Here is a 26,212-nt window from a genome sequence, read left to right on the forward strand (position 1 = left end):
GGAGAAGGTAATAGGAAAAATGAGAAGGATAATAATAATACAGCCCTACTACATGGGTTTTCTTTAAACGTAACACAGTGCTGTGGGGGAAATTAGGTGTTGCAGAGTGATTGCATAAGGGGCAAAAAACCAGTGTGTCTAGTTGTATTGGCATGCAATTCCTTGTAGTGGCATCCCGAGGGGAGGAGTTGAAACAATTTATGGCCAGATTGTGAGAGGTCTGTAGATATTTTCTCAGCCCTCTTTCTGAACAATGCAGTATACAGGTCCTCAATGAAAGGCAGGCTGGATGCACTCAATTTTTTCTGCAGTCCTAACTATCTTCTATTATTATTATTATTATTATTATTATTATTATTATTATTATTATTATTATTATTATTATTATTATTATTAATTGGTTAATCTTTAGTGAGATTCACAGCCTTTGAGGCTGGTTAATAGCTCAGCAGCTCGAGTCCTAACCAAGGACCTAGGAACTGTTAAGGTATCGTCGGAGGATGTAAGCTGTTCCGAGTAAGGTGGTTTTTTGTAGAGTCAAAATGTTCAAGTCCGGCAAATTTAGAATTTCTAAATAGCGGGGTAGCCCTTTGGGTATTGCTCCGAGGGCTCCAATTACAATCGGGACAACACACGATTTCTTTTTCCACAGTCGCTCAACTTCAATTTGCAAATAATAATAATAATAATAATAATAATAATAACAATAATAATAATAATAATAATAATAATAATAATAATAATAATAATAATTTCAATTTATATGCCGCCTTTCTCCGAAGACTCAGGGCAGCTTACAATGCATTTAAAAAACCATTATAAAAACATTTAAACATTAAAACATTAAAACCCATTCACACCATTCATGGCCGGATCTCACAAGATCCCAACAACGAGATCAACGGCCCTAGGCCTGCCGGAAAATCCAGGTCTTCACCACTTTTCGGAAGGCCAATAGGGTGGGGGTGGTCCGGACCTCAGGAGGTAACTGGTTCTAGAGAGCTGGGGCAGCCACAGAGAAGGCCCCTCCCCCGCGGGCCCGCCAGCCGGCATTATTTAGCTGACGGGACCTGGAGGAGACCAACTCTGTGGGATCTTATTGAAGTCTGTACCTGTCCCGTTTAGTTACTATGCCAAACTGGACTGTTTCTGAGCTTGATTAGCTTTATGAAACTAAAAAGTAAAAAAATTATAGCAGACATTAGAGGAGTATAAAGGAAAAAGGTAAAGAAATAAAGATGTTTTACCATCATTCTTAATGATTAGGGGGATGATGGAGAATTAGATTTTTGACACAGCCTTTATTGTAGGTTTATATTTTAATTTTATTCTAATAATGCAGTTTTCTTACTCTGTTTTCCTTGATTTTTTAGGTCCGCCAAGAAGCCATTCAAACCTTGTGTTCTGCACCCCCATCTGATATTTTAAATTGTGAAAGTTGGAGTACCTTACGTAAACATCTTGCAACAGCACTCTCGGATCCTGATTCCAGTTTCAGTGTAAAGATACTAATAGCTTTTTATTCTTAACCAATATTTCAATTGTTTGTAATTTATGCAATACATAAATTCCAAACATTTTTACCATCTGCTTAAGAAATTGGTAATTCAAAGTGATTCTCACTATTTGGTTAAAGAAGCAGACATATTGTTATTACTTTTTCAGGCATTATTCAAAAAACATTAGTTTCCTGAATAATGCCTTAATAAATAATGCCTGAATAATTCTTGAATAAATAAAGCCAGAAGAATGTTATTAATATATGATAATATTATAGAATTTTCTTTGAATTAGAGAAGTGCAACATGCCAGAGCTCCAGAAATATTAGATGCAAAATTATTAATCTGTTAGTAATATGAAATAGATAATGCTTTCTGTATACATAAACTTGAATGTAGTTCTAATTAATTCATTGTAGCTGATACATTTGCACAGTAATTTTCATATCTGTCATTTTCATCAACCATTGGACAGTATTTAATTTATTTTTTAAAAAATATACTTTATTTAGGTTTTAATAAAGATAAATACTATCAGAAACTAAAATTTAGAAGAAAGGAAAGAAGAAAGGAAAGAAAAAAAAGATTATCCAAAGTGCTAAAAAAAAGAAGGAAAGATTATGTTATTACTTTTAATTACAGCATGGCTTTAATTTTTCCTATAATCTTATTTTTTCTTATGATAAAAACCATATATCATAATTTCATTTTTTTTCTATTTCATACAAAAAGTCTATTCCAGTCAGCAATAAATTTAGATAATATGAACTCTCTGTTCCAAGTTCTGTCATTTTCACCAACCATTCTCCATTGTAGGAAATTTGGAATCTCTCCACCTATGTGCATGAATAATCTTGCTACAGGTATCCTGTATAAAAACAGCATTCCATGATTTTTTTTCCCAACTATCCTTCCTGAAAATATGTTTATGTTTCCCTGAAAATAAAACATCCCCTGATAATAAAACCAATCGGGCTTTTGAGCACATGTGCTTAAATAAGCCCTCCCCTGAAAATAAGCCCTCCCCAAAAATATTTAAACACATGTGCAGCCGGTCCCCGTCATTTCTTCTGGTTAGAGTTAGGGAGACAGAGCTGGAAATTTGGTAAAACGGCAAGAGGAGCCCCGTGTTGCTCCACGCGCCCCAAAATAATAAGACCTCCTCGAAAATAAGGCCAAGTGCTTATTTTGGGGTTCAAAAAAATATAAGACAGGGTCTTATTTTCGGGGAAACATGGTATCAATCCGGCCTAAAAGAAAAGCCTCTGGTTTTAATTAATTATTCATTTTTAAAATCTTCTGAATTAGTGTATGTATTTGAATCCAAAATTTTCTGGCTTTGTTGAAGATCCACTGAGCATGTTAAAATGCCCCTGTTTGTTGTTTATACTTCCAACATAAATTTGATGTTGTATCTTCATATTTTGTTGTCATCTTTGTCTTCTGTTTGTTAATCTTAAAACTTGCTAATGCACCAAATCCTTTAGCTTTCCCATTAGTGTTTCAATTCCCTTGAAAGGATCTTCCAAAAGCAGCTGCACCTGCAAAAGCTCTTAATTTTTTTAAAATTTTTACTCCCGCAATCCTCTCATCTTATTTTATGTCTCTACTCAGAATTTCAAGAAGCAAAATAAACAGAAGAGAAGACTGGGGGAAACTTGGTCTTGTTCTTTTTTGTATCTCACATAATATTTGTTAGATCTCACAATTTCTGTTTTCTGTGAAATATACAGTAAATCGATTTTACCCATTTTATAAAATTCTGTCCAAAATTCCCAAAACGTTAAATAGAAAAGACCAATTCAAACTGCCAAAGCATTCCCTGCATCTAAAAAATAAAATAAAATAATGTGGCTTATTTTTCATCACGTTGTTCCAAGTATTCTAGAATGTCTAATTTTGCCATTGTCTTTAAAATGGTAAAAATCTGGTAAAAATCAGCATTGCTCTTTGGGAATAATTTTTTGCAAAATTAGCAAGAATAATGTAAGGGGTAAGAGGTTGAATTATAGGATTGGGAGGCACAGATTTTAATACATCAGCTAGTGAAGCGAACTGGATGACTTTGAATTAAAATCTCTATGTCAGCTCATTCTAGCTTGGAGGGGTTTTGCTTCTGAAGGAAAAGAGCACAATCAATCCTAGTAATAATAAAGACAATAATAGAATCCTTGAATTTCTTGAAGGAGAGTCCAGACATAAATGAGAAAAAATAAGTAGAAGAAACCAATATATATTGTGGTACATGTTTGGTTCGGATTATATGAACCTAGTAATGCAGCTGAGTTGTGGGACCAAGAAAAGGCAAACAACTAAATGTGCATCACAACTGTTACATACTTGTTTGTAGTGTCATGACGCATGTACAAAATAGTGGAGCTTGACTTTGATACTACATCTCAGATGTCATCATTTTGAAATCATCAGTGTTAGCTGATGTCCATGCCTAGTAACTTGGCTTTAATTCATTTTTTTTACAGGATAAAGTCTTGAAATTTTATGCCAAGACATTTTCCTCCTCTCCACTAAATATGACAAGAGAACTCTATACAAGCTTAGGTGAGCACAAGTTACTTTTTTTCAAATGACCACAATTTTCACTGAGTCTCTTAAATTAATTGGCAATTATTTTTCTCTTTACAGCAAAGTATTTAGAGGCATATTTTCTTGCTGAAGATAATTACATTCCTAGTGTAACAATGGGTATTGACATAAGTAATCCAGACATAATACGTTTACTTAAAAAGGTACAATATACTTATTTCCCGATGTTATTTAGTTATTTAAGATGTTTTTGATCAAGGGTTTTAAAATAGAACAATTATCCTTTTATTCATAGATGCGACTCCTGAATGAGTACCAGAGAGAAGTCTCTTCTTTTTGGATACGTCATCCAGAAAAGTATATATATATTTTAAAAATGTGGTTCTGTTTGTTTTCATTTGTGTAATCAGTTTCCTTATGTTGATTGATAGGGATGAAAAAGTTTGCTTAGGTTATCCATATGCTTTGCCTTTGTCTCAATATAACTGAAAAACATTTGTACCTGAAGTTGCAAAAAATTGTCATAGGTTTATATAAAGCATGATCGTATGTAAGGAGAATAAGAGCCCTGATTTTTTTTTCCTGCCTCCCCCAATTTTTATCCTTTGTATTATTTGTCTACTTGCAACTGGTTTCACATGCTATATTTGAAGTTTTGGGCGGCAGTCTTATATTTGTTACTTAGGAATGTATCCCATTGAAATTTTATGTGACTATTTTAATCTCATAAGATTGTGGAATTAGAATCAAAACTACTTTTCCTTTTGATTTGACTTGGTTTGTTTCAGTTTGAACAATGACATTCTGTTTAATTTACCGTATTTTTCGGAGTGTAAGATGCACCTTTTCCCCCCAAAAAAGAGGGTGAAAATCTGGGTGCGTCTTATACTCCGAATGTAGCCCTGCCCAGCTTCTCAAACAGAGGTTTCAGAGGCTGAAAAAAGCATCAGAAATGAAGCTTCAGAAAAGAAACCCCCAAACAGAGCTTCAGAAAAAAAGCCTCCAAACAGAGCTTCAGAGGCTTTTTGTCTGAAACTTTGTTTCGGAGTCTTTCAGAGGAAAAAAAGAAAGTTTTTTCTGAGATGGAGTTTCAGAAGTTTCAGAGGCAGAAAAAAAAGCAAAAAAAAAGCAAGGCACAGAGCTCACAACCAAGGAAAGTAAAGGTTCTAACCAAACTATGTTAACAAATCTGGAAAATGACACAATAACCAACAGATTGGAAGAGGTTAATCTACATATCAATACCAAAGAAAGGAGATTGAACAGAGTATAGATAGTCTTTCAGAATAAAAGCCTCTGAAAGAAGTTTCAGAAAAAAAGCCTCTGAAAGAAGCTTCAGAAAAAAAGCCTTTTTTTTCTGAAGCTCTGTTTTGGAGGTTTTCAGAGGCAGAAAAAAAAACAAGGCACAGAACTCATAACCAATGAACCTGTTATTAAAATTCACCTCTGTGAACAGCTGATTGGGGGTATTCCAGAAGGCTGATCCACCTGCCAAACAGCTTTTTTCTTATTTTCCTCCCCAAAAACTAAGGTGCGTCTTATACTCCGGTGCGTCTTATACTCTGAAAAATACGGTAAATTATTTTTCCAGCCTAACTTCATAATATAAGCACTTTTTCCCAGCAAACCTCACAATATTCCAGTTTTTTATAAAGCAGTCTAAATTTTTTAATTCTCATTTGGTGCTGGTCCAAGGTGCAATGAGACAATTTGTAGAATTTTATATAATATTTTACCAGAAAGCTTAGGCACAAGTAACATGTAGCACCCATACCAACATTGTGATATTTATGAAGCTCTTCCCTCCCCCCCCCTCCCAATTTATTTAGGTACATGGAAGAAATAATGGAGAGTACTTTATCCCTTCTGGCTGTAAGGCATAATAATTTAAGTCAGATGGCTTCTTCCGAATTTTGGGATCCAGTATACTTTTTGGCTTTGGTTGATCTCAAAGCTGTGTGGTTTAAAAAATGGATGGTAAGGAAATGACTTTTTTGATATTCAGTCTTATTTTGTTACATTTTCAAGGTTCTTACATTGGTGCAAGTGGACCGAGCAAAAGTGTATCTCTACAAAAAGTATTGATGAGATATCCATCATCTTACCAGCTTCAGTATTTTTCCCTGCTAATGGTGGGACACCAATTTCCAAGGAATGTTAATATTTAACTGAATTGATTCTTCCTTCCATCTACATAATATTGTAGGCTTGTGAATCTAAAGTTTTCAGACAGTCATTTGCAGTGATCTGTTAGTATTTTTTTTTTGCCCAAGAAGCTACTTTAAGGATTGATTTTTCTTGGTTGTCCAGATCCTGTCTTTACTTCAACAATTCCATATAACTTCCATTTCTTAACATAGACAAATCACCAAACCCAAATGGCATCTATCCCAAGCTGAGATTGTAGAACTTCTATAATTAAAATATATAACCCATCTCTATACTCAGTTTGAAGACTACAAGGTGGCCAACATAATTTTTAAGAAGACTTCATATGGAGATCCAGGAAATTAGAGGCATGTCAGTTTAACTTCTGTTCCAGGGGAAATAGTAGAAACTGCTATTAAAGATAAAATTACCCAACATTTAGAGACACAGTCCTTGCTCAAGAATTCCCAACATGATTTTACTAAGGGAAGATCCTGCCTAACTAGACTTCTACAGCTCTTTGAGGATATTAATAAACATGCAAGCCAGTAGACATTATCTACTTAAATTTTCAAAAAGCCTTTGATGAAATCATTTATTTATTATATTATTATTCATTATATTTTATCATTTATTGATAAAATCAAAGACTTCTCAGTAAATTAAATATCCATGGAATAAAAAAAGACAACAGAAAACAAAGAGTAGGAGTAGACATTTCTCACAATTGAAAGATGTAACTAGTGGGGTTCCCCAGAGTTCTATCCTAGGATATGAATGCATGTATGTATGTATGTATGTATGCATGTATGCATGCATGCATGCATGCATGCATGAATGATCTGGAATTGGGCATGACTAGTGGAATAGCCAAGTTTGCAGATGACACTAAATTGTTCAGAGTGGTTAAAATAAGGGATTACAGAGTTCCAAAGAGATCTCTACTCATCAGGGAAATGGATGCCAAAATGGCAGATGTCATTCAATGGGAACAAGTGTAAATCGGTGACAAAAATCCTAGCTTCTTATATAAACTAATGGGATCAGAACTAGTGGTGAATGATGATGAAAAAGAACTTGAAATAATGGTAAAAGGTTCAGTGAACGTGTTGACACAGTATGCATCCAAAAAGACCAACAGAGACAAGAAGAAATGGTACTGAAAATAAAGGTGTCAATATCACAACACCCTTATATAAATGAATGGTACAACTGCATCTGAAATATTGTGTGTTGCCAAACCTTTGGAAAGATATAGTGGAGTTACAGAAGTTTCAGAGGAGGGCCACTAAGATGATTGTGGGGCTAGAGCAGCTTCCATATGAGAAATCATGTGGGGCTTCTTAGTCTAGGAAGTTCGCAAATGAGAGGGGGCATGATTGAGGTGTATCAAATTATGCATGATGTGTAAAAAGCAGACAATGAGAAGTTATTTTCCCTTTCACAAAATATTAGAAGTCGCTCAATGAAATTGAATCCTAGAAGAATAAAGATAGACAAAAGGTACTTTTTGCACAAGGTGTAATTTAACTTTGAAATTCCCTATTATGTGAGCTACCAGTTTGGCTGGTCCCAAAAAGGAAGGTTGGACCAATTCATGTAAGTCATGGGAATCAGAGATGATTAACCTTGATGCAGCATGACTGCCTCTGAAGAGCATCTGCTAAACATTAGTGGGATTCATTGTGTGCTTGGTTGGCCACTGTGAGAATAGACTGCTGAGTTAGATGGGCTAGGTCTCTGATCCAGCGGGACACTGCTTATTATATTCTAATAGTCTTTCTCACTCTTGAAATAGTAATCTACAAGCATTTAAAGAGTTTTCTCCTCGTTCCTAGAAGTGAATTATTTTTATTTTCAAATACTCAGAAAACATCATAGAGGAGCCCATAATTGACAAGAAATAGCAATCACATCTTGAGAGGCTGGAAGGATCAGTGGGTTTGTTCACTTGTAGAATTATCTTCACTGGCCTTAAATGGTAGACCAAACAAATCAAATATTTTTTCTGGGCCTTATTATAGTAAACCTTTATGATTAAAAAAAAAAAAGATAGTAGCATTAAATCAACTGACAGTATTATACCTGCAACATTCACAGTTTCATTATTTTGGATTTGAATCGTAAGTATGCATTGGAATTTGCGTTTAACTTTATACCATGGAGAGGTTGGGCCAGCTTTTGTTCACTTAAGGATTCAATGAAATATGCACTTTGTCCAGACAATTGTATTTCGTACAATTATATGAAGATATTTATTAATCTCAACACTTCTGAATGTCCTCAGGGAGAGTAGAATCCAGATCTCCCAAGGATAAACTGCACCATAAGGAAGGAGCACAAATTGGAAAATTTCGTGCTCTTGGATCCCTCTCCCCTCATCTCACTTTCACTAGCCCCATTCAAGACAAAAACAGGTAGTCCTCGAGTTACAATCACAATTAAGCCCAAAATGTATGCTGCTAAATGAAACATTTGTCAAGTGACTTTTGCCCCATTTTACCACCTTTCTCGCCACGGTGGTTAAGTGAATCAGTGCATCTGTTAAATTAGGAACACGGTTGTTAAGTAAATCTGATTTCCCCCAATGACTTTGCTTGTTGGATGGTTGTAGAAGCTGATCACATGACCCCAAGGCACTGCAACCATCATAAATATGAGTCAGTTGCTGAGCATCTGAATTTTGATCAGGTGTCCATGGGAATGCTGCAACGGTCGTAAGTGTGAAAAACGGTCATAAGTCACTTTTTTCAGTGCTGTTGTAACTTTGAACGGTCACTAAATGGACTACCTATATGCCAGAAAGCCCAGTTTTGTCTGAGAGGCAGTTTGGGCTAAATGGATATAACCAATGTTTTGGATTTAGCTTCAGTATTTGGTTCCTGTATGGCCACACTAGGCCCAAAACTAATCCCTAATGATGTAGATCTTTTGGGTGTGCAGCAATGCAGTTTGCCACCTCATGTCTCCCTGAAAAGCTAAGTAGAAGCTGACATAGCTTCTCCATGACACAAAGTTAAAAGTAAATTTGCATATTCATTAATAATTTATGTGTTTGCAGATTCAAAATAAGAAAACAGTGTGCTAGCTCAGAAACCTGCTGACAAAGGTATAGTTGCATCCATAGGAGACTTTGGCTGAATGCAGCCAAATTGTTTTTATAGATTTGTAAATTCTGCATTGTTAACTGGAAATAGTATCCGTGACAACAAGAAATAGGCATGAAAATGAAAATAGAATATTTTTTGTGGGAATTTTGCACAATTTTTTCAAGCAAATGTGAAATGATGATTATTATTTTTTTTAAATGGAACATTTGGAGGAAACAAATCTTTTGTTATTTTGCCTTCAGACATAAACTATAATTACTATGGTAGTTTGTGCAATTGTGTAATATAAGTTCATTTGGCTTCTACTAAAGGTGAGAGTTTTCGTTAAAATGGCTTGATTCTTATCTTGTGGTGAATAGAATTTATATTAGAATGTGCTACTTCCTCTTTATACAGTGTTGCAAAATTTGCAATGTTGTTGTAATAATTGAAGAAAAAATTGAATAAAATTTTGTTCAGAAACAAATGCTAACTGTGTTATACCTCTGCTTTGTGATATTAGCATGCCTACTACAGCAGAACAGTAGTGTTAAGGCTACTTGAAAAGAAATACAAATCTTTGGTAAGTCTGCTACCCAAATTTTCAGATTCTGTAGTTTTCAAAAATTCTAAGTGTTTAGAATGTTACTTCATTTAATCAAAATGTCTTGGGGAATTATGTTTTGCGGGCATAACATAATGGATTTAATGAAACCCAGAGTTAAGGCACTTTTGTATCAATAAAAGAAATGAGGTGCATGTGATACCAATTTCAACTGAACTAAGAGATACAGATAATTCATCATTTCTACTTGCATACCAATGTGAGCCTTTAGGCAGTTGCCACATTTTAGATATAGTTTATAGAGAGACACTTTATGTTTCATCTTATCACTTATATGCATCTTTTATATAGAAAATGTACCAGAGTGAAGCAAACCCACAGTAACTTTGCTAATGATCTAAATGGAGGGAAACATTGTTTGGAGGGTCTGAAAAATTGTACGATACGTGGTGAGGTTTGATATGATTTGTTATTTTATGTTTTAGATCATTGCAACTGTTGAGCAGTGTGCCATCTATTTGGAAGCTTGTGAGTCAGCAGTGAATGGATCAAAAATGTTTAATATATTTTCCACGCCACATAATAGTATGTGCTATTTCTATTTGCTGTATGATTTTTTTTTAAAGTCCTTTTATTATTTACACTGTTCTGATACAGTGAGTAGCCGTATATTGACAAGACTTTTAATAGCAAGTTTTATTTCTTTTTGTATCGTCATTTCTAAGCCATCCCAGTCCTGAAAGGCTCGGTGCTGCTCATAATAACATACACAAAAAATTGTAACATTAAACCAAAAATGTGGAAAACTGCAACAAAACTGAATGAGAATAAAGTAGTTAAGACATAGAAAATAACTAAGAGAGATGCTTACAATTCGATCAGCCTGTGTCAAAGACTTGCTAGAATAATTCTGATTCTAATCATTTATAGACTACTACTGATAGAGCTACTACAGAAAAACAGTGTGATGGCCTAGAGGTGAAGATGTTCGCCTCCCACTCGGAAGGTTGAAAGTTCAATCATTGTTTCCTACATCACAAAGATTAAAATACTTGCTATGAACTCAGGAAGGGCATCCGGCCAGTAAACGCACAACTACTTCCAGTCGCCCCAACTCTACCCTGAATTAAGGGATTGCAAGGTCTTAAAAAGGGAGATTTTTTTATAGGCTACTACAGATATAGAGGACCATGAGGGCTACTATAGAGTAGGCCTATTGTTTCCCTGGATGGTAGACAAAGGATGTAAATCTTAACCAACTCTCTATACCGGTAGTCCTTGACTTACAACCATTTGTTTAGTTACCATTTAAAGTTACACTCAAAAAAAGTGACTTAGTTACTATACTTAGTTACTGAGATATATTCAGTTTTAAAATTCCTAAATCCATTTTTCTGATTGTTTTTCTCTATTTTGTAAAGGTTTCCTCTTGAAATGTTGAAACTAGCTGTTCCTAACAGATGTATTTTGTATAAAATTGATAAACATTAATGTTAATTATAGGGGTGCGGTACTCTGTATTCAAGGGGAGGGCAAAAGAAAGCACTTTTACTGATATAAATTGTCTTTTCTTTCAAGGTAATAAACAAAAGAATTTCTATACAGGAAAGGAATTGCAATATATTTATTTTGTTCATTCCCTGAGCCTCTTAGGCAGATTATTAATATACAAACAAGGCAGAAAACTCTTTCCTATTCAACTGAAAAACCGAAAAGGTAAGGACTTAATGAAAAAGATAACAATTTGTTCTATTTTATGACTGCTTTTCTCAAATGTTTTCCATTTGGGATATGTTAAACTCATCTTCTGTTAAAAAAAAAAGAATACAGTAGATAATACTGTGGAAGAGAATGGAAAAATTAGTATAAGTTTTATGGACACTCAGAAGACTGTGCCAATAGCAGAGATGGAATGGAAAAAATACAATTCATCTAACAGTAAATCATAATGTTCATATGCATATAGCACAATGTCTTGGATTTGCCAACTTCCGGTGGGACCAAAAGATTAACCATCACTGCCCTATATCATTTCAGACAAATGGCTGCCCAGTCTCTTTTTGAAAGCCTCCAGTGTTGGGGCACCTCCTTCTGAAGGCAAGCTATCCATTGGTGAATTGTTCTCACTGTTAGGAAATTACTTCTTAGTTCTTGGTTGCTTCTTGCAGTTAGCTTCCATCCATTGTTTCTTGTCTTGCCTTCAGGTGCTTTGGAAAATAGTTTGACCCTCTCATCTTTGTGGCAGCCCCTTAAATATTAGAATACTGCTATCATGTCTCCCCTAGTCCTTCTTTTTGCTAGGCAAGATATACTCAATTCCTATAACTGTTCTTCATATGTTTTAGCTTCTAGCCCCCTAACCATCTTTGTTGCTCTTCTCTGCACAAATGAAAATAATGGATGGCTACAAAGTCAAGGGCTTTGTTTTGAAATATGCTCCTTGGATCAAAGCAAGGGCAGAAATAATCAGGGAAAGGCCTATGGTATGGTAGATAGGTAACATCATCCTAGTACAGTGTTTCTCAACCTTGGTAGCTTGAAGATGGGTGGACTTCTTTCCTAACTTTCCCTTTTTCCCTTTTAAAATGTAAATTTTAAATCTGTTCTTAATTATTGGGGTGTTTTAAATCTGTCTTGGGCCAAATTGTTTAATTCGGTTTTATTTTGCTTTTAAACTTTGTATTTATGTGTTTTATCTTGTGGCTGTTCACCGCCCCGAGTCCTTTGGGAGTAGGGCGATATATAAATCAAATAAAACCTAAACCTAAACCTAAACTTCAACTCCCAGAATCCCCCAGCCAGCACTGTTGGCTGGGGGATTCTGGGAGTTGAAGTCCACCCATCTTCAAGCTACCAAGGTTGAGAAACACTGTCCTAGTAGATTCTTATTTTGTAAATGACAGCACTCACAACATGCTCCCAAAAGTTGCAATATGCCCATCAATTTATAAAGAATGGAGATTCTTGGTTGGCTATATAAATAATGCATTCCACAGGCTGTACTGTACAATGTAATCAATTCTACTTTTCAACTCAATTCAATTATTAAAGGATCCAGCCGAGAAGAGCCAGAAGTAATGAGTTACTGTTTAACATAAACCAAATCATAGACTATATTAACTAAAACTTCTCAAACATAGCTACCTAAACGCATTAGAGACTTTAACCTTTGAGAATCCCTGGGATTTCACAGCATGGCTGTTATTCTCCATCAGTCGCTTGATTAAACCCATTTAAATTAATGACTTCTTCTAGGGAAATGGGAATAGTTTCCAAAGAGAGATATATTCTTCTTCCCTGATTGGATTGAATGTTTTCTAAATGATTCTTACAATGCCACTTTCACATAAGGCTGAGTCATCAAGAAAGTCATTTTCCTAGTTTGTATATAGCTACAATTAGTTTTTAAACGTTGCCCTGATTTGCATAATATTTAAGCCAAAATGTGACTAGTCTTAGTGTGTTAATTCTACCATGTTCAAATGTGTATATCTTGCCTGACCTCTTCATAGTTTTTAGCTGGAGATTTTATGACCAAAAAGAAATCCAATGAAGATTAACTTTCTCACTCTATACCAGGGGTGTCAAACTCGCATCATCATGGCGTCATCACATGACATATCACGACTATTCCCCCCTTCACTAAACAGGGCATGGGCGTGGCCAGCGAGTGACACCTAGCCTGCGGGCAGCGAGTTTGACACCCCTGCTCTATACAAACTGATCCTGACTGGACCACCATGTCTCTCTCTCTCTCTCTCTCTCTTTTTCAGTGCTATAAAATAATTACAATTGAATTACGATAAAATAATTGTGGTGTAAGATACTGACCAAGGATGGGGAAAGCAGCAAAGTGCTGTCAGGGTCCTTTGCCATGTCATTTATATGCCATTCACTTATACGTTTATGATTATAATGTCAGTTTTTTCATTTGGTAGAAGTAACTTGCTACACTTCTTTTGAGAGCATCCAACATAATTTCATTTTTAATGTGGGCCACTGTGCTTACACTAAAAAATCCTCTTCTCTTCTCTTCTCTTCTCTTCTCTTCTCTTCTCTTCTCTTCTCTTCTCTTCTCTTCTCTTCTCTTCTCTTCTCTTCTCTACTCTTCTCTTCTCCCATCTCATCCCTTCCCTTCCCATCCCTTCCCATCCCATCCCATCCCATCCCATCCCATCCCATCTTGTGGCCATTCACGTAGTATGCATGTATTTCTTTATGTTGTACAGGTAGTCTTCAGCTTATGGCCACATTTGGGACAAGAACTTCCAGCCCTAAGCAAGGTGGTTATTAAGTGAGTCATGCCCAATTTACAACCTTTTTTTTGCTGTGGTCATTAAGCGAATCACCACAGTCATTAAATGAATGACAATGAAGCAAATCTGGCTCCCCCCATTGACTTTGCTAGGAAAGTTTCAAATGGGGATTACATGACCGACCCTAGGACTCTGCAGTCATTATAAATACATGCCAGTTCCCAAGCACCCAATTTTGATCGTGTGACTATGGAGACACTCAAATGGTCACTAAATTATTAACAATTATAAGTTGAGGATTGCCTGTATGCAATATTTCCCTGCACCTGTGTCAAAACATCAGGAAAAGATCCTAGAAAATAAAGATGGAATTTTTTTATATGGTCTCCATGCTCCGTGGCTGTTAAAACAGCAACAAACCTTCATGATTAAATTATTTGGAGGAATAAATAAATCCGACAAACTATTTTGACCTTGCTAGAAGAGCACTATACTTGAAATTAGCTAATTATGGTGAATTAAATGGCTTCAGTTGATTAAGCCGAAAGAAATGGAAATGCTGCTTCATTTGTTTGTATTGAATCTGTACATAAATATTGTTTCACGCATTGTTACTAAAAGCATTTTACATTGCTTTCATTTTCAAGTATTTTTCCCCTTTCTGATTTCCCTAGATCTTATGACACTGACAGACCTCATCATAATGTTTACGCGTCTTATTTATTGTTCTCCAAATTGCCCCAAACCCATTACTGTGCATTCAGGTAATAATTCTCATTTATATGCAGTTATTTTATAAACAACTTGCTTTGAGGAAAGTGTGTCTGCTGAGGGTTAATCTATTCAGTGTCTCTAGACATATGAATATCCAATGTGCTAGGAAGCTGAGGTAGCCTTTATTATCTGGCTTTTGGAGTAGAACTGAGGGAGGGAAAAGTAATAACAGGAGCAGATTATTTGAAGGGCCACTTCACCTTGAGGGTGTCCTTCTACATTAGATAGGATAGTCCCTTCCTTTAAATGTTTCACCCAATGCAGGGGTCCCCAACCCCTAGGCCACAGTCCACTGTTGGGCCTTGAGCCTTTCAGAACCGGGCCGCATCCGTGCATCCCCGCTCATGAAAACAACGGGCAAACGCTTGTGTGCGCGTTTGTCCATCATGTACACGGAACCATCCCCTTCCTCCCCTACATCAGTCTGCAAAGCTGAAAAGATTGGGAAACTCTGACCCAATGGGACCTCAGAAGCATGTCGTCTTTGGTGGCCATTCCAGCCCTTTGGAAGAGATTCCCACATGGGATTTGAGGGATTTCTACCCTCTTAGCCTTCCAGAAGACTGTGAAGAAGATCTGGCTCTTCCACTAAGCATTGACTAGAATGGGGGTTGAGCTAGAAGGCTGTTTGGTCTGATGTCTCTATTGGGAAGGGTACTTTTATTTTTATCAGGTTTTGTAAACCATGTCGGATTATTATATGAGGCAGGTGGCTATATAAGTGTTGTAAATAAAGAAGCACATTGTTGTATATATTTTTTTTGCCTTGCCACTATTTTGAAACAACTTGTTTTTCTTTTTTTTGCATTGTCGCAGGTAATTATTCTCCATCTGGCCTCATTACTGATATACTTCGGGTCCTTTGTGATGGAAAGGAATGTGCAACTGAATGCCTATATACAAATACAGTGATAGAAGAACTTCTTCAACCACTACATTATTTACTGAAAGGAACAGAGGTATCTTTCATTTTTATGCAATTTCCTATTGGAGGGGGGAAATGAGGAAACTCCACAATGGCAGTGTTCCATCTAGAGCCATGATGGCGAACCTATGGCACGCGTGCCAGAAGTGGCACACAGAGCCCTTTCTGTGACGGCCAGCTTGTCTTCCTGCATGCCGGAGCACTGGAAACCCAAAGACCAGGTGGCCGGTGCGCATGGTCTTCGGGTGTGCCAGAGCGCTGGAAACCCAAAGCCACCATGTGCACTGGCCACCTGGTGTTCGGGTTTCCGGCACTACGGCGCGCTCATGTTCCGGTTTGGGCATTTGGTGCTGAAAAGGTTCGCCATTACTGATCTAGAGTCTAGTCAAAGTGATGGCTCTGATATAGCTGACTATATCTGAGATACTGAAGTGAAAGAGAATACATATTTTATTTGGGTTGGAAAACACAAGAAACCTGAATCTTTGTTCAGATATTTGTGGGAGCTTCACTTAGAAGTGTTCAATTCACATCTAATTGCTGTCTCCATCCAGATAAGGATGAACAAGGTGGTTTCAAAGCCTTAGAGTATAATCTTGTGATTTCTATTTAAAAGTAAGATCTGTTGAATTCCATGGGCCTTTTTCGCCACGCAGTATAGAATTGCAATGTGAAGTTGACTTTGTGCATCAGGTTACTTGCCTATAATTATGCATTAGTGCTAACAAACCATCTGGGTGGTATTTAAGGTGTTATTTTTTACTTCATAATTGCTGTAATTTTAAACGGGGATGGTGTTATTTTTGCTTGTAAGTGAGCACTTGTGGTGACTGAAGCCAAGCAAAATTCTAAATAGTTTGGCAAGCACAGTGAAACGAAACATAATGGATTGGAACTGAATCTGCTCTTCGGCTAAGAGAAGGACATATTCCCAGAAGTTATTTGTATCCAAGATCAATGTGGAATGGCATAGTTGTCAGTTGTTTTGGTTTAGTTTACTTTTACCATGCAATCTGCAATACCACTTTACTAAAAAAATTCTGTAGCTTTCTGTTGAGGTGGGTAGTAGGGGATATAGAGAATTAACCCAAATTATATTCTCTAATTCACCTTTCTCTGCCTATGTGTACATCCAGTTTTTTAGAAACTTCTGTCTATGAACTGACTGACCATAGTCAGGATAGTTTAACATTTAGTTTAAATCTGTGAAGAGTGGAAGGGATTGGACCATTTTAAAAAAAATGGTTTCCAGAAATTATGAAATTAATCTAAACAGAAGGATTTCACTGAGGAAATGAAAAAGAAAGGATATCAAGAGAAACCTATAGCTTCATTGACAAAACTTGTTTATAGTTAGGGTAAAAAAAATGCCTTAAAAACAATTAATGTTATATTTGCTATTAGCTGTGCTTACAGATTATCTTCAGACATTTTAAAATATACGCACAGGTGAATTTGAATTGTCCAGAAACAACTATAGCTAATATTTTGATGCAAATTGCTATTAGCTGTGTTTACAGATTATCTTCAGACATTTTTAAATATACACACACAGATGAATTTGAATTGTCCAGAAACAACTCTAACACATATAGCTGATATTTTGGCACGAATTGCTGCTGCAGACGATGGTCTTTCACTACTTCTTTATGGAGGAGAAAAGCCTCCTGCCACATCAAGCACAAGGTATGACAACATCCTTAAAGACTGAAAGCAATTCTCTAGCTATCCCAATAATAAACTGTTTTTCTTTATAGCAAATACCATGGTTAAGATTATGCTATGATTTCTTTGTAGTTTACAAAATTTATGAACTGATAGATCAAGGCACTTTGTTTAGGAATCATTTGCAAAGTATTTAGACAATTGTCAAATTTCTTCATGGATTAATGTGTAGTTGTGGCACAACCATGAATGAGTTATATCAGGTGAAGGATGAACATGCAATTGCTAAAATGTATAAACGTCCACTAAAATTTGAAACAGAAGGAAGAACAAGTGAAAGAATATATGGTAAAGTAGATTAAAAAATTTTGGTTGCAATATGCAGATGGGATAATATGATTATCATAATATGTTGACTATTTAGCTAAGTAATTTGGATGTATAGCTTTGGGGGATCGAGAAAAAAGATTTCCTTCATTTTGTTGAAGTATGTTTTTGGTTTTTTTGTTATGAAAAGATTCTAATATTCAGGAGTGGAAGACCTTTCTACAGTTGGAAATACACTTAGTAAACTAGTTTATTTCTGCAGATATCATAGTAATGATGTAATCTTATTTGACTGATTTGATGACGTTGGGATCTCTAGGAAGGGACAAGAAGGTTGCACTCCCCATCTTTTCTATAGACACCGAGTCAAATTCCTGCATCCATATTATGTCAGCTAATTGATCACTGCTTTTTAAAAATTTTGTCTCGTCTCTAGCCTTAAAGGTGCACATGTTATTGCCCAGTTTACAAAGAAGCTTCTTGATGAAGATATTTCTGTTTTGTCTGGATCTGAGATGTTACCAGTCCTCAAAGGAGCTTTTATCTTTATATGCCGCCAAATGTATAGTTCCTGCGAAGGCTTAGAGGTGCTGCTGCCTTATCAGTTACATAAATCTATTGCTGACGCTTGGAAAAAGGTAGCCTTTATGCTTGTTCTTGTAGAGAAGTTCTACTATGGATGCATGTATTCCGAAATGCCACTCTTCATATAAACACATTGTAGTATAGACTTTGGAGTCAGTTTGGTGTAGTAGTTAAGGAATCGGTCTAGAAAACAGGAGATCCTGAGTTCTAATCCCACCTTAAGCACAAAGCCATCTGAGTGAACTTGGGCCAGTTACTCTCTTCCAGTCCTAGGAAGAAGGCAGAGGCAGACCACTTCCAAAATCTTGCCAAGAAAATTTGTCCAGGCATTACCAGGAATCAAGATTGACTCATAACTTCCCCCTACTTCCCCCCCTCCATATAAACTTTATCAAGGAATAATGCTAAAATGTATATTACTTTTTGCCTGAGGCATGGTTGTCCTATAACATTTTTGTATAATAAAGCTCAATTTATAGTATCTAGCTACATTGAAAAGAAGATACCCAATGTCCATGGAGATTTACATTGTTAGCCTAATGATATCATCATGTAACTGACATAAGTCACCATGGAGACATATTTTCTACTTAAACAGACATTTGTGAATAATAGACATCAACTCCTCCCAATTAAATTGAGTTTTAGAAGGCCGAATTTGCTACTGTGGGTATAAGATGGCTTTGACAAGATTTTGAATTTTGTTCAATTGTACAAAATAATTTGTACCCATTTATTTTATGGTAGTTGTAAAAAGCAGACAAACCCAGAACAATATTTTCTAAACACAATTACAGAATTTAGTTGAATAATTTTAAAAAAGGGTAAAGAAGTCCCTATCGATTTTACTTTGCTAGTCATTGCTGACTATAGGGGCAGTGCTCATCTCCGTTTTAAGGCCATTGAGCCAGTACTGTCCAAAGACATTTCCGCACTTACGTGGCCAACATAACATCATGGAACACTGTTACCTTCCCACCAAAGTGGTACCTATTTATCTACTCACATTTGAATGCTTTCAAACTGCTAAGTTGGCAGGAACTGGGATATGGACGGGCCCTCACCCCATTACATGGCCCTCAGGTCTCGAACCTGGGCTGCCAGCATTCCAGCCCACAAGCCCACTATCTTAACCGCTGAGCATCCATGGCAACCTTATTCAGTTGAATCAAGGGTACAAAAAATTCCATTTGAAAAATTCTTTCTGAGTATTTTAACTTACTAGTCTTTATTGCTCATTATCAGTTCTTAAATTTGTTTTATTCTTATGATCCAAATTTCTGTGTTTTTTTTTATCATTCAACAGACTAGTTTGCTTTCAGAGAGAATTCCAACACCTATAGCTGGGGTAGACACTGTTTCTTCAGTAAACCAAGAATCTCAGAGTTGGTAAGTGATTTTATTTCATATGTTGGTATGTAGTTAGGATAGCATTTAAAAATGGATATTGTTGCTGATAAAGAGTTTTTAGTGTAATTTATTGTTACTATGGCTGCAGATACAGAGTTATTGCATGTAATAGTACAAGGCTTAGGGTCACTTTCTTGCTTAGTTGTCTTCATATCTATATACTTCTGATTTCCTCATGTTCAGCTTTGGTTTATCTTTCATTTCTCTTCTTTAGTTATTTTGCTGCTACAGCTTCTATTAGTTTGATTTTCAGCTCTTCTCTTATCTTTTCACTTACAACTTTTGTTTTTTCTCACTTCCTTTTTCTTCATCTCCCAGTTAGAATTTAGTCCCTTTCTTTTTTAATGTCCTCATCATTGCTCTTGGTTCTTCCTGCTCTTCCTTTTCACTTCACTCTGCCTGATTCTGATTCTGCTGTGCAAAATCTGAAGACTCAGCTATGCAGTGGATGCATTGAATTATTTAGGGAAGAATAAGGTCAAATTTGACTTGTCTTCTTTAGGAGTGATGCTGCATTGCTTACATAATGATCAGCACTTGCACTGTGATGATGATCATTTATTTACTTTTAGCTGTGTTGCTTCAGTGTTTTCCGGAACTCATGAATTTTATATGTGAATTCATAGGACCCTAGAAATTGCTATAAGCTCTGCTAGTCATTGTTTGTTAACAGTGGTTCTCAAGGATTCTAAATTCTAAATGGAGATTTTCCTGTTCCAATTCAGGGGGAGATGATGATGATGATGATGGTTGTGGTTATATCCAGGGGTGAAATCTAAATTTTTTTGCTACCGGTTCTGTGGGCGTGGCTTAATTAGTGGGCGGGGCTTGGTGGTAAGGTGACTGGGTGGGTGTGGCCAAGTCAATGTCACTTCTTTGCCCTTTTTTAACCTACAAATCACAACACAACACAACTGACTCACCCACAATGTAAAAGCAGCTGTGCTTAGACCCAAAATGGCCCCGCAATAAGCAGGAACCTCACACAGCCACAAAAAGCCCAAAAAACCAACTTTCACACTTTACACACATAAAATTCCACATACAGTTTTGTGAGATTTTGTGTGTTTGTGTAGTTAGAGTGAAACACTACAGAAACACACTAAATCTCAGAAAGTTGCACAAATATTATTTTATTTTAATTTATTTTTATTTTTATATAAAAGCAGCTAAATTTAAAACTTCCTAAACTTTAAATGGCTAGGTCTAAAAAAAGAACAACTAAAAAAACCCCCAATTAACTATTTTTTTTAAAGCTCCCAAAGGGGGGAAAAACTTACCCAATAGAACAGGGGTCTCCAACCTTGGCAACTTTAAGACTTGTGGACTTCAACTCCCAGAATTCCTCAGCCAGCTTTGCTGGGAGTTGAAGTCCACAAGTGTTAAAGTTGCAGATAGAGCTGCTCACCGATGAGCTTGATTGCAGGCAGGGAGATTCAGTTGCTTGCTTATGCAATAGATTGCAGGTATTACAGCGTTGCGGCCAGCAACTAAGGTGAGCAAGCTGGAGGCTGGGGGGGTGGGAGCGGGGCGGGGGCGGGGGGGAGAAAAAAAGAAACTTTTTTCTTTTACATGGCTCTGGCGATTCAAGCTGAGTTGCCTGATTAGCAACTCGTCAGAGCCATTTAAAAGGAAAAAAAGGCTCTGATGATCGTGCGGCTCAGATGGGCATGGGGGGGCGGGGGCAGGGATTTTTGCTACCAGTTCTCCGAACTGCCCGCCGAACTGCCCGCTCGCTACCTACTCGCCGAACCGGGAGCATTTCATCCCTGGTTATATCCCAACTTGATGCAGTAGTGGTCAGGAAAATGCCAGGGTTTGAGCCCTGTGCTTCTTTGTTTATCTCCATATTTCTACAAATCTATATAACTTTCTCACAATTACATTAGCAGCCACTGAAACCACTTACTATGTACATCTATACTTATGCTTCATGATTCCATTCTGTATATGATATATTTCCAAGACAGTCCCAAAGGGGCTTTTTCAAGAGGCAACTGGACTTTCTTTGTTTTTCCTTGAAGACATTTCACTTCTTATTCAAGAAGCTGCTTCAGTTCTGACTGAATGGTGAGGAATGGAAGGATTTATATTCTTTGTAGTCATCTGGTCGTTAGACTCTTTTGAAAAATAATTGAGGACACTTGGAGGTTTATCTGTGCCTTCAGGGTCATCTGAATAGTACAAATAGATGTGGAACATGTTTTGAACTGCTGAAAGGACTGTGTTTACAATGGGTGTTCTACACTCATTTGCACTATTCAGGTGACCCTGAGGATACAGATAAATCTCCAAGAAGCTTCTTGGATGAGAAGCGAAATGTCTTCAAGAAAAAAACAAAGGAAGTCCAATTGCCTCTTGAAAAAGAAACTTTGGGACAGCCATGACCTGGATGACTGAGAACAGTGGTGAAATCCAAATTTTTTTACTACCGGTTCTGTGGGCGTGGCTTGATGGGCATGGTGTGGCTTGGTGGGCGTGGCTTGGTGGGCATGGCAGGGGAAGAATACTGCAAAATCTCCATTCCCACCCCACTCTAGGGGAAGGATACTGCAAAATCCCCATTCCCTCCCCACTCCTGGGGGAAGGATATTGCAAAATCTCCACTCCCACCCCATTCTGGGGCCAGCCAGAGGTGGTATTTGCCAGTTCTCTGAACTACTAAAAATTTCCGCTACCGGTTCTCCGAACTGCTCAAAATGTCCGCTACCGGTTCTCCAGAACCTGTCAGAACCTGCTGGATTTCACCCATGACAGAATCTCCATAGACATTTGTGAAGGCAGTGATCTGTATTCTACACTTAGGTTAAAGATGGCTGATTCTTCCCATTGTAATTGTAACCACTGCTTTTAAAAAAAATTATATTGTCAGCTTTATAAGTATGTGTAAAATGTGAGAATCATATTACTGCAAAATTATAGGAGAGCACTTATTTTTTTAGTATCTTATACAAAGTATTGGTGCGAATAAAGAAATCATTATAGAAAGATACATTTTTTAAAAAAAGAAAAGAAAACACGTTTAGTTTTTAAATCCTACAAAAAAGCACTTTTAATGCCTTGTTTAAAACAGGTTTGTTGCCCATACAATGCCTTCAGTGCTTTCCGTATAAAAACATTTGCAGGGTGAACTTTTGTCTATTGAAGGTCGAACCAATCCTCTTGTCTGGGTTTCCTGGGAAATCTATTTGCAGATCAATGTTTTTCTTTAGATCATAATAACTCATGTCTTTTCTGTATAGTTTGCAATAACAAAAAGAAAAAAAAAACCATGAATCTTACCTGGCCATGTTTACATTTAATCATAAGTCATCGTTATGAGGAATGAGCTGTATGCTTGTAATGGTTCTTCCTTATAAGAAGCAAACAAGTCAGGTTTCTTCATCCGTTGTTTGCTTAGCATTACATGCGAATCAGGGACTGATTTATTATTCTCTCAATAATTCAGAATCATAAAACATTATTTTGTTCTGGCATACGCTTTTGCTCTGTTAGGAGCAAAACAGACTAGACTTCCCTGTTAATACACATAATGAAAACAAATCACAAATGAAGCCATCGGAGCTTCATTTTTTTTGGGGGGGGGGCACTGGCAGGAGGAACCCAGCAGCAGCACAGAAACAGGTAGAGGGAAAGATGATGAAAATGCAATTCGTGCTGAAAGTACATCTAGATTCTGGCTTATCAATGCATACAAATGCCAGCAATATGTTATAAGTAGTTTGTGGAGATACAGCATGTATCTGTGGTGGGGAGGATTATAATGGGCAGTACTATACCATAAGAAGGGGCGCAAGTGGCTCAGTGGCTAAGACGATGAATTTGTCAATCGAAAGGTCGGCAGTTCAGCGGTTCGAATCCCTAGTGCCGCGTAACGGGGTGAACTCCCGTTACTTGTCCCAGCTTCTGCCAACTTAGCAGTTGAAAGCATGTAAAAAATGCAAATAGAAAAATAGAGACCACCTTTGGTGGGAAGGTAATAGCGCTCCATGTGCCTTCGCCGTTGAATCATGCTGGCCACATGACCACGGAGCCAGACTTCGGACAGCGCTGGCTCTTCGGCTTTGAAACGGTGATGAGCACCGCCCCCTAGAGTTGGGAACGGTGAAGGGAACCTTTATCTTTACCTTATACCATAAGAACGTTACATGAACAAGCAGAGCCAGAATTTTCTAGGGTTTCATTTGTTTGTTTTCTACTTTAAGTGTCTTAAGCTCATCCAATGGATCATGTCCCGTCTTTTTGTTTTGTTTTGATGATAATTGTCAGAAAATTAATCATTGGTGAATTTATTTTATTTTATTTCATATATTAAATTTATATGCCACGCATCCCACTACTGTGTGACTCTGGGCAACTTGCCACACCACAAAAACAAGAAAAATACAAAGATTAAAACGTTAAAAATATTAAAATTTGTGGGTAAAATAGGAACCAGTATACAGATGGGATTGTGGATGGGATGTTTTTCTTAACCCAACAGCTAACTCCAGCATGGAATGCCCCCATGGGAGCCCCAAGTGAGTCAAGCAGAGCCAGGCCCTTTTGATAGGCCAAGAAGGTGGGGTGGATCTCACCTCAAGTGACACAATGTTCCAGAAGGTTGCAGCCATGGTAGGAAAGGCTCTTGTCCTGGACTCCGTCATCTGAAATTGCTGGAATGACAGGATCTGCAGCATGCCTTCTATGCTGGAGTGAGTGGGGCAGGCCAATCCTGTTGGGATGAGATACTTTTTCACGTAGCCTGATCCCATGCCACAAAGGGCTTTAAAGGTTCTAACCTTGAATTGAATCCAGAAGCAAACAGCCAACCAGTGCAGCTCATGTAATGGTGGTGCTACATGGGCCATCCTCAAGAAACCCTAAACTCTCTGTTCAGCTTTATTCTTTGCCAGTTCTAAATTCCAAATACTCTTCAAGAGTAGTCCCATGTAAACCATAGAGTATTACGCTGAATTATTGAGATTCAGTCATGGAAAGGCCAAAAAAGCATTGGGACTACGTGCAAAGTACAGGTTTTTAATTTCTAGTTTAATTTCTAGTTTATTTTGTAGTGCTTCATTACCTTGAGGATGAAATTTCTATGCAGATTTCAGTCTAACTAGTTAGCCTTGTGATCTTGTAGCCCTGACTGAAAGCTGATTAACTGTGAATGTTATACTCCAGTTTACAATAGTAGTAAATAATGATATAATTTAAGAGGCTACCCCAAAAAATTGAACACACATTGCGCAAGAAAACATTGGTAAACCATTTTCATATAGTTGCCTAGAAAGCTGTCTAGAATGAGTCGCTGTTCTGACCTAGACCTCCTGAGTCAGTAAAACACACGAGTAGACCTGTTTTATTTTAACAGCTGTGAATTCTGTTCATTCACAGATGAATCCCAAATAGTTGCAAAGAGTCCTTCGGGATAAGGCTGATAATCACCCACCTTTATGTCCCTTGACATGCTGCCAAAGATGGGAAAGCCACATGGAGTCCATAATCAAACAGACTTTAAACTGCACAGAATTAACAATGTTGCTTCCTGCAAAGGCTCACGTGCTTTTGCTCCACTTTTAAGTCTTATGGGGGGGGGGGCAATCATCTCCAAGCCCTACTCCTGAGTTGTCCCTTTTGTTTTAACTGTTCTTGCCTTCTGGCAGCTCTGCGCATGCGCGCACTGGGAACAGGCTCCCCCTGTTCCTCTGCCTCTCTTAGGTCCAACTCTGGAGGCTCCGGAGGCAGCACATACCTCCCAGATGGCCCTTTCACTGCCTCTGACGCAGAGCCCTCCTCTGAGCCTTCCCCAGACTCCAGGACTGGTCCATGTTCCTCTCCAGTCTCCTCACTGTCCGACTCAGCTGCCAGCTCTGCAGGCTGCTGGTGGACCACAACAGTCACATAATCAGCAGTGGTCCAACTCAACTCTACAGAATGTTTATGATTATTGCAAAATATGGCTCTGGATTTACAGACCTTAGTTTGTTTTAGATCTGTACTGGCTCAATAATGTAATTCTCTGCAAACATAGAAGTAAATTCCATAGATTATTTAGACTGTTAATGTGATAAATTAAAATCTAGAGATTGGTTCAGGTAGTCCTTGATTTACAACAGTTCATTTAGTGACCGTTCACACTTTTTCATACTTACAACTGCGGCAGCATCCCCATGATCACGTGACCAAAATTCAGATCCTTGGCAACTGGTTCCTATTTATGACAGTTGCAATATCCTGTGGTCATGTGATCACTCTTTTTGACCTTCTGACAAACAAAGCCAGTGGAGAAGCCAGATTCCCTTAACAACTTTGTTACTACTTTAACAACTGTGGTGATTCACTTAACAACTGTGGCAAGAAAGATTGTAAAATGGGGCAAAACTCACTTAACAAATGTCTTGCTTAGCAACAGAAATGGTGGGCTGAATTGTGGTCCTAG

At 37.3% G+C, this 26,212-nt stretch overlaps 1 protein-coding gene across 1 annotated transcript in view; it reads left to right on the forward strand.

Moving 5' to 3' along the window:
* The window catches only part of TBC1D32 (TBC1 domain family member 32), a 96,202-nt gene that overhangs the window by 13,835 nt on the left and 56,155 nt on the right, over positions 1 to 26,212 (forward strand). The window contains exons 6-18 of the mRNA XM_070952895.1: positions 1,374 to 1,499; positions 3,981 to 4,059; positions 4,144 to 4,247; positions 4,340 to 4,401; positions 5,874 to 6,021; positions 9,805 to 9,864; positions 10,332 to 10,431; positions 11,425 to 11,562; positions 14,777 to 14,866; positions 15,693 to 15,835; positions 17,357 to 17,487; positions 18,230 to 18,431; positions 19,685 to 19,767. Coding sequence (XP_070808996.1) covers positions 1,374 to 1,499; positions 3,981 to 4,059; positions 4,144 to 4,247; positions 4,340 to 4,401; positions 5,874 to 6,021; positions 9,805 to 9,864; positions 10,332 to 10,431; positions 11,425 to 11,562; positions 14,777 to 14,866; positions 15,693 to 15,835; positions 17,357 to 17,487; positions 18,230 to 18,431; positions 19,685 to 19,767 — 1,466 coding nt within the window. The remainder of the gene's footprint in view (positions 1 to 1,373; positions 1,500 to 3,980; positions 4,060 to 4,143; positions 4,248 to 4,339; positions 4,402 to 5,873; positions 6,022 to 9,804; positions 9,865 to 10,331; positions 10,432 to 11,424; positions 11,563 to 14,776; positions 14,867 to 15,692; positions 15,836 to 17,356; positions 17,488 to 18,229; positions 18,432 to 19,684; positions 19,768 to 26,212) is intronic.

Source organism: Pituophis catenifer, unplaced genomic scaffold, assembly GCF_029215685.1.
Source record: "Pituophis catenifer annectens isolate HBS135680 unplaced genomic scaffold, rPitCat1.0.hap2 SCAF_1, whole genome shotgun sequence".
In the NCBI taxonomy this organism is placed as follows: domain Eukaryota; kingdom Metazoa; phylum Chordata; class Lepidosauria; order Squamata; family Colubridae; genus Pituophis; species Pituophis catenifer.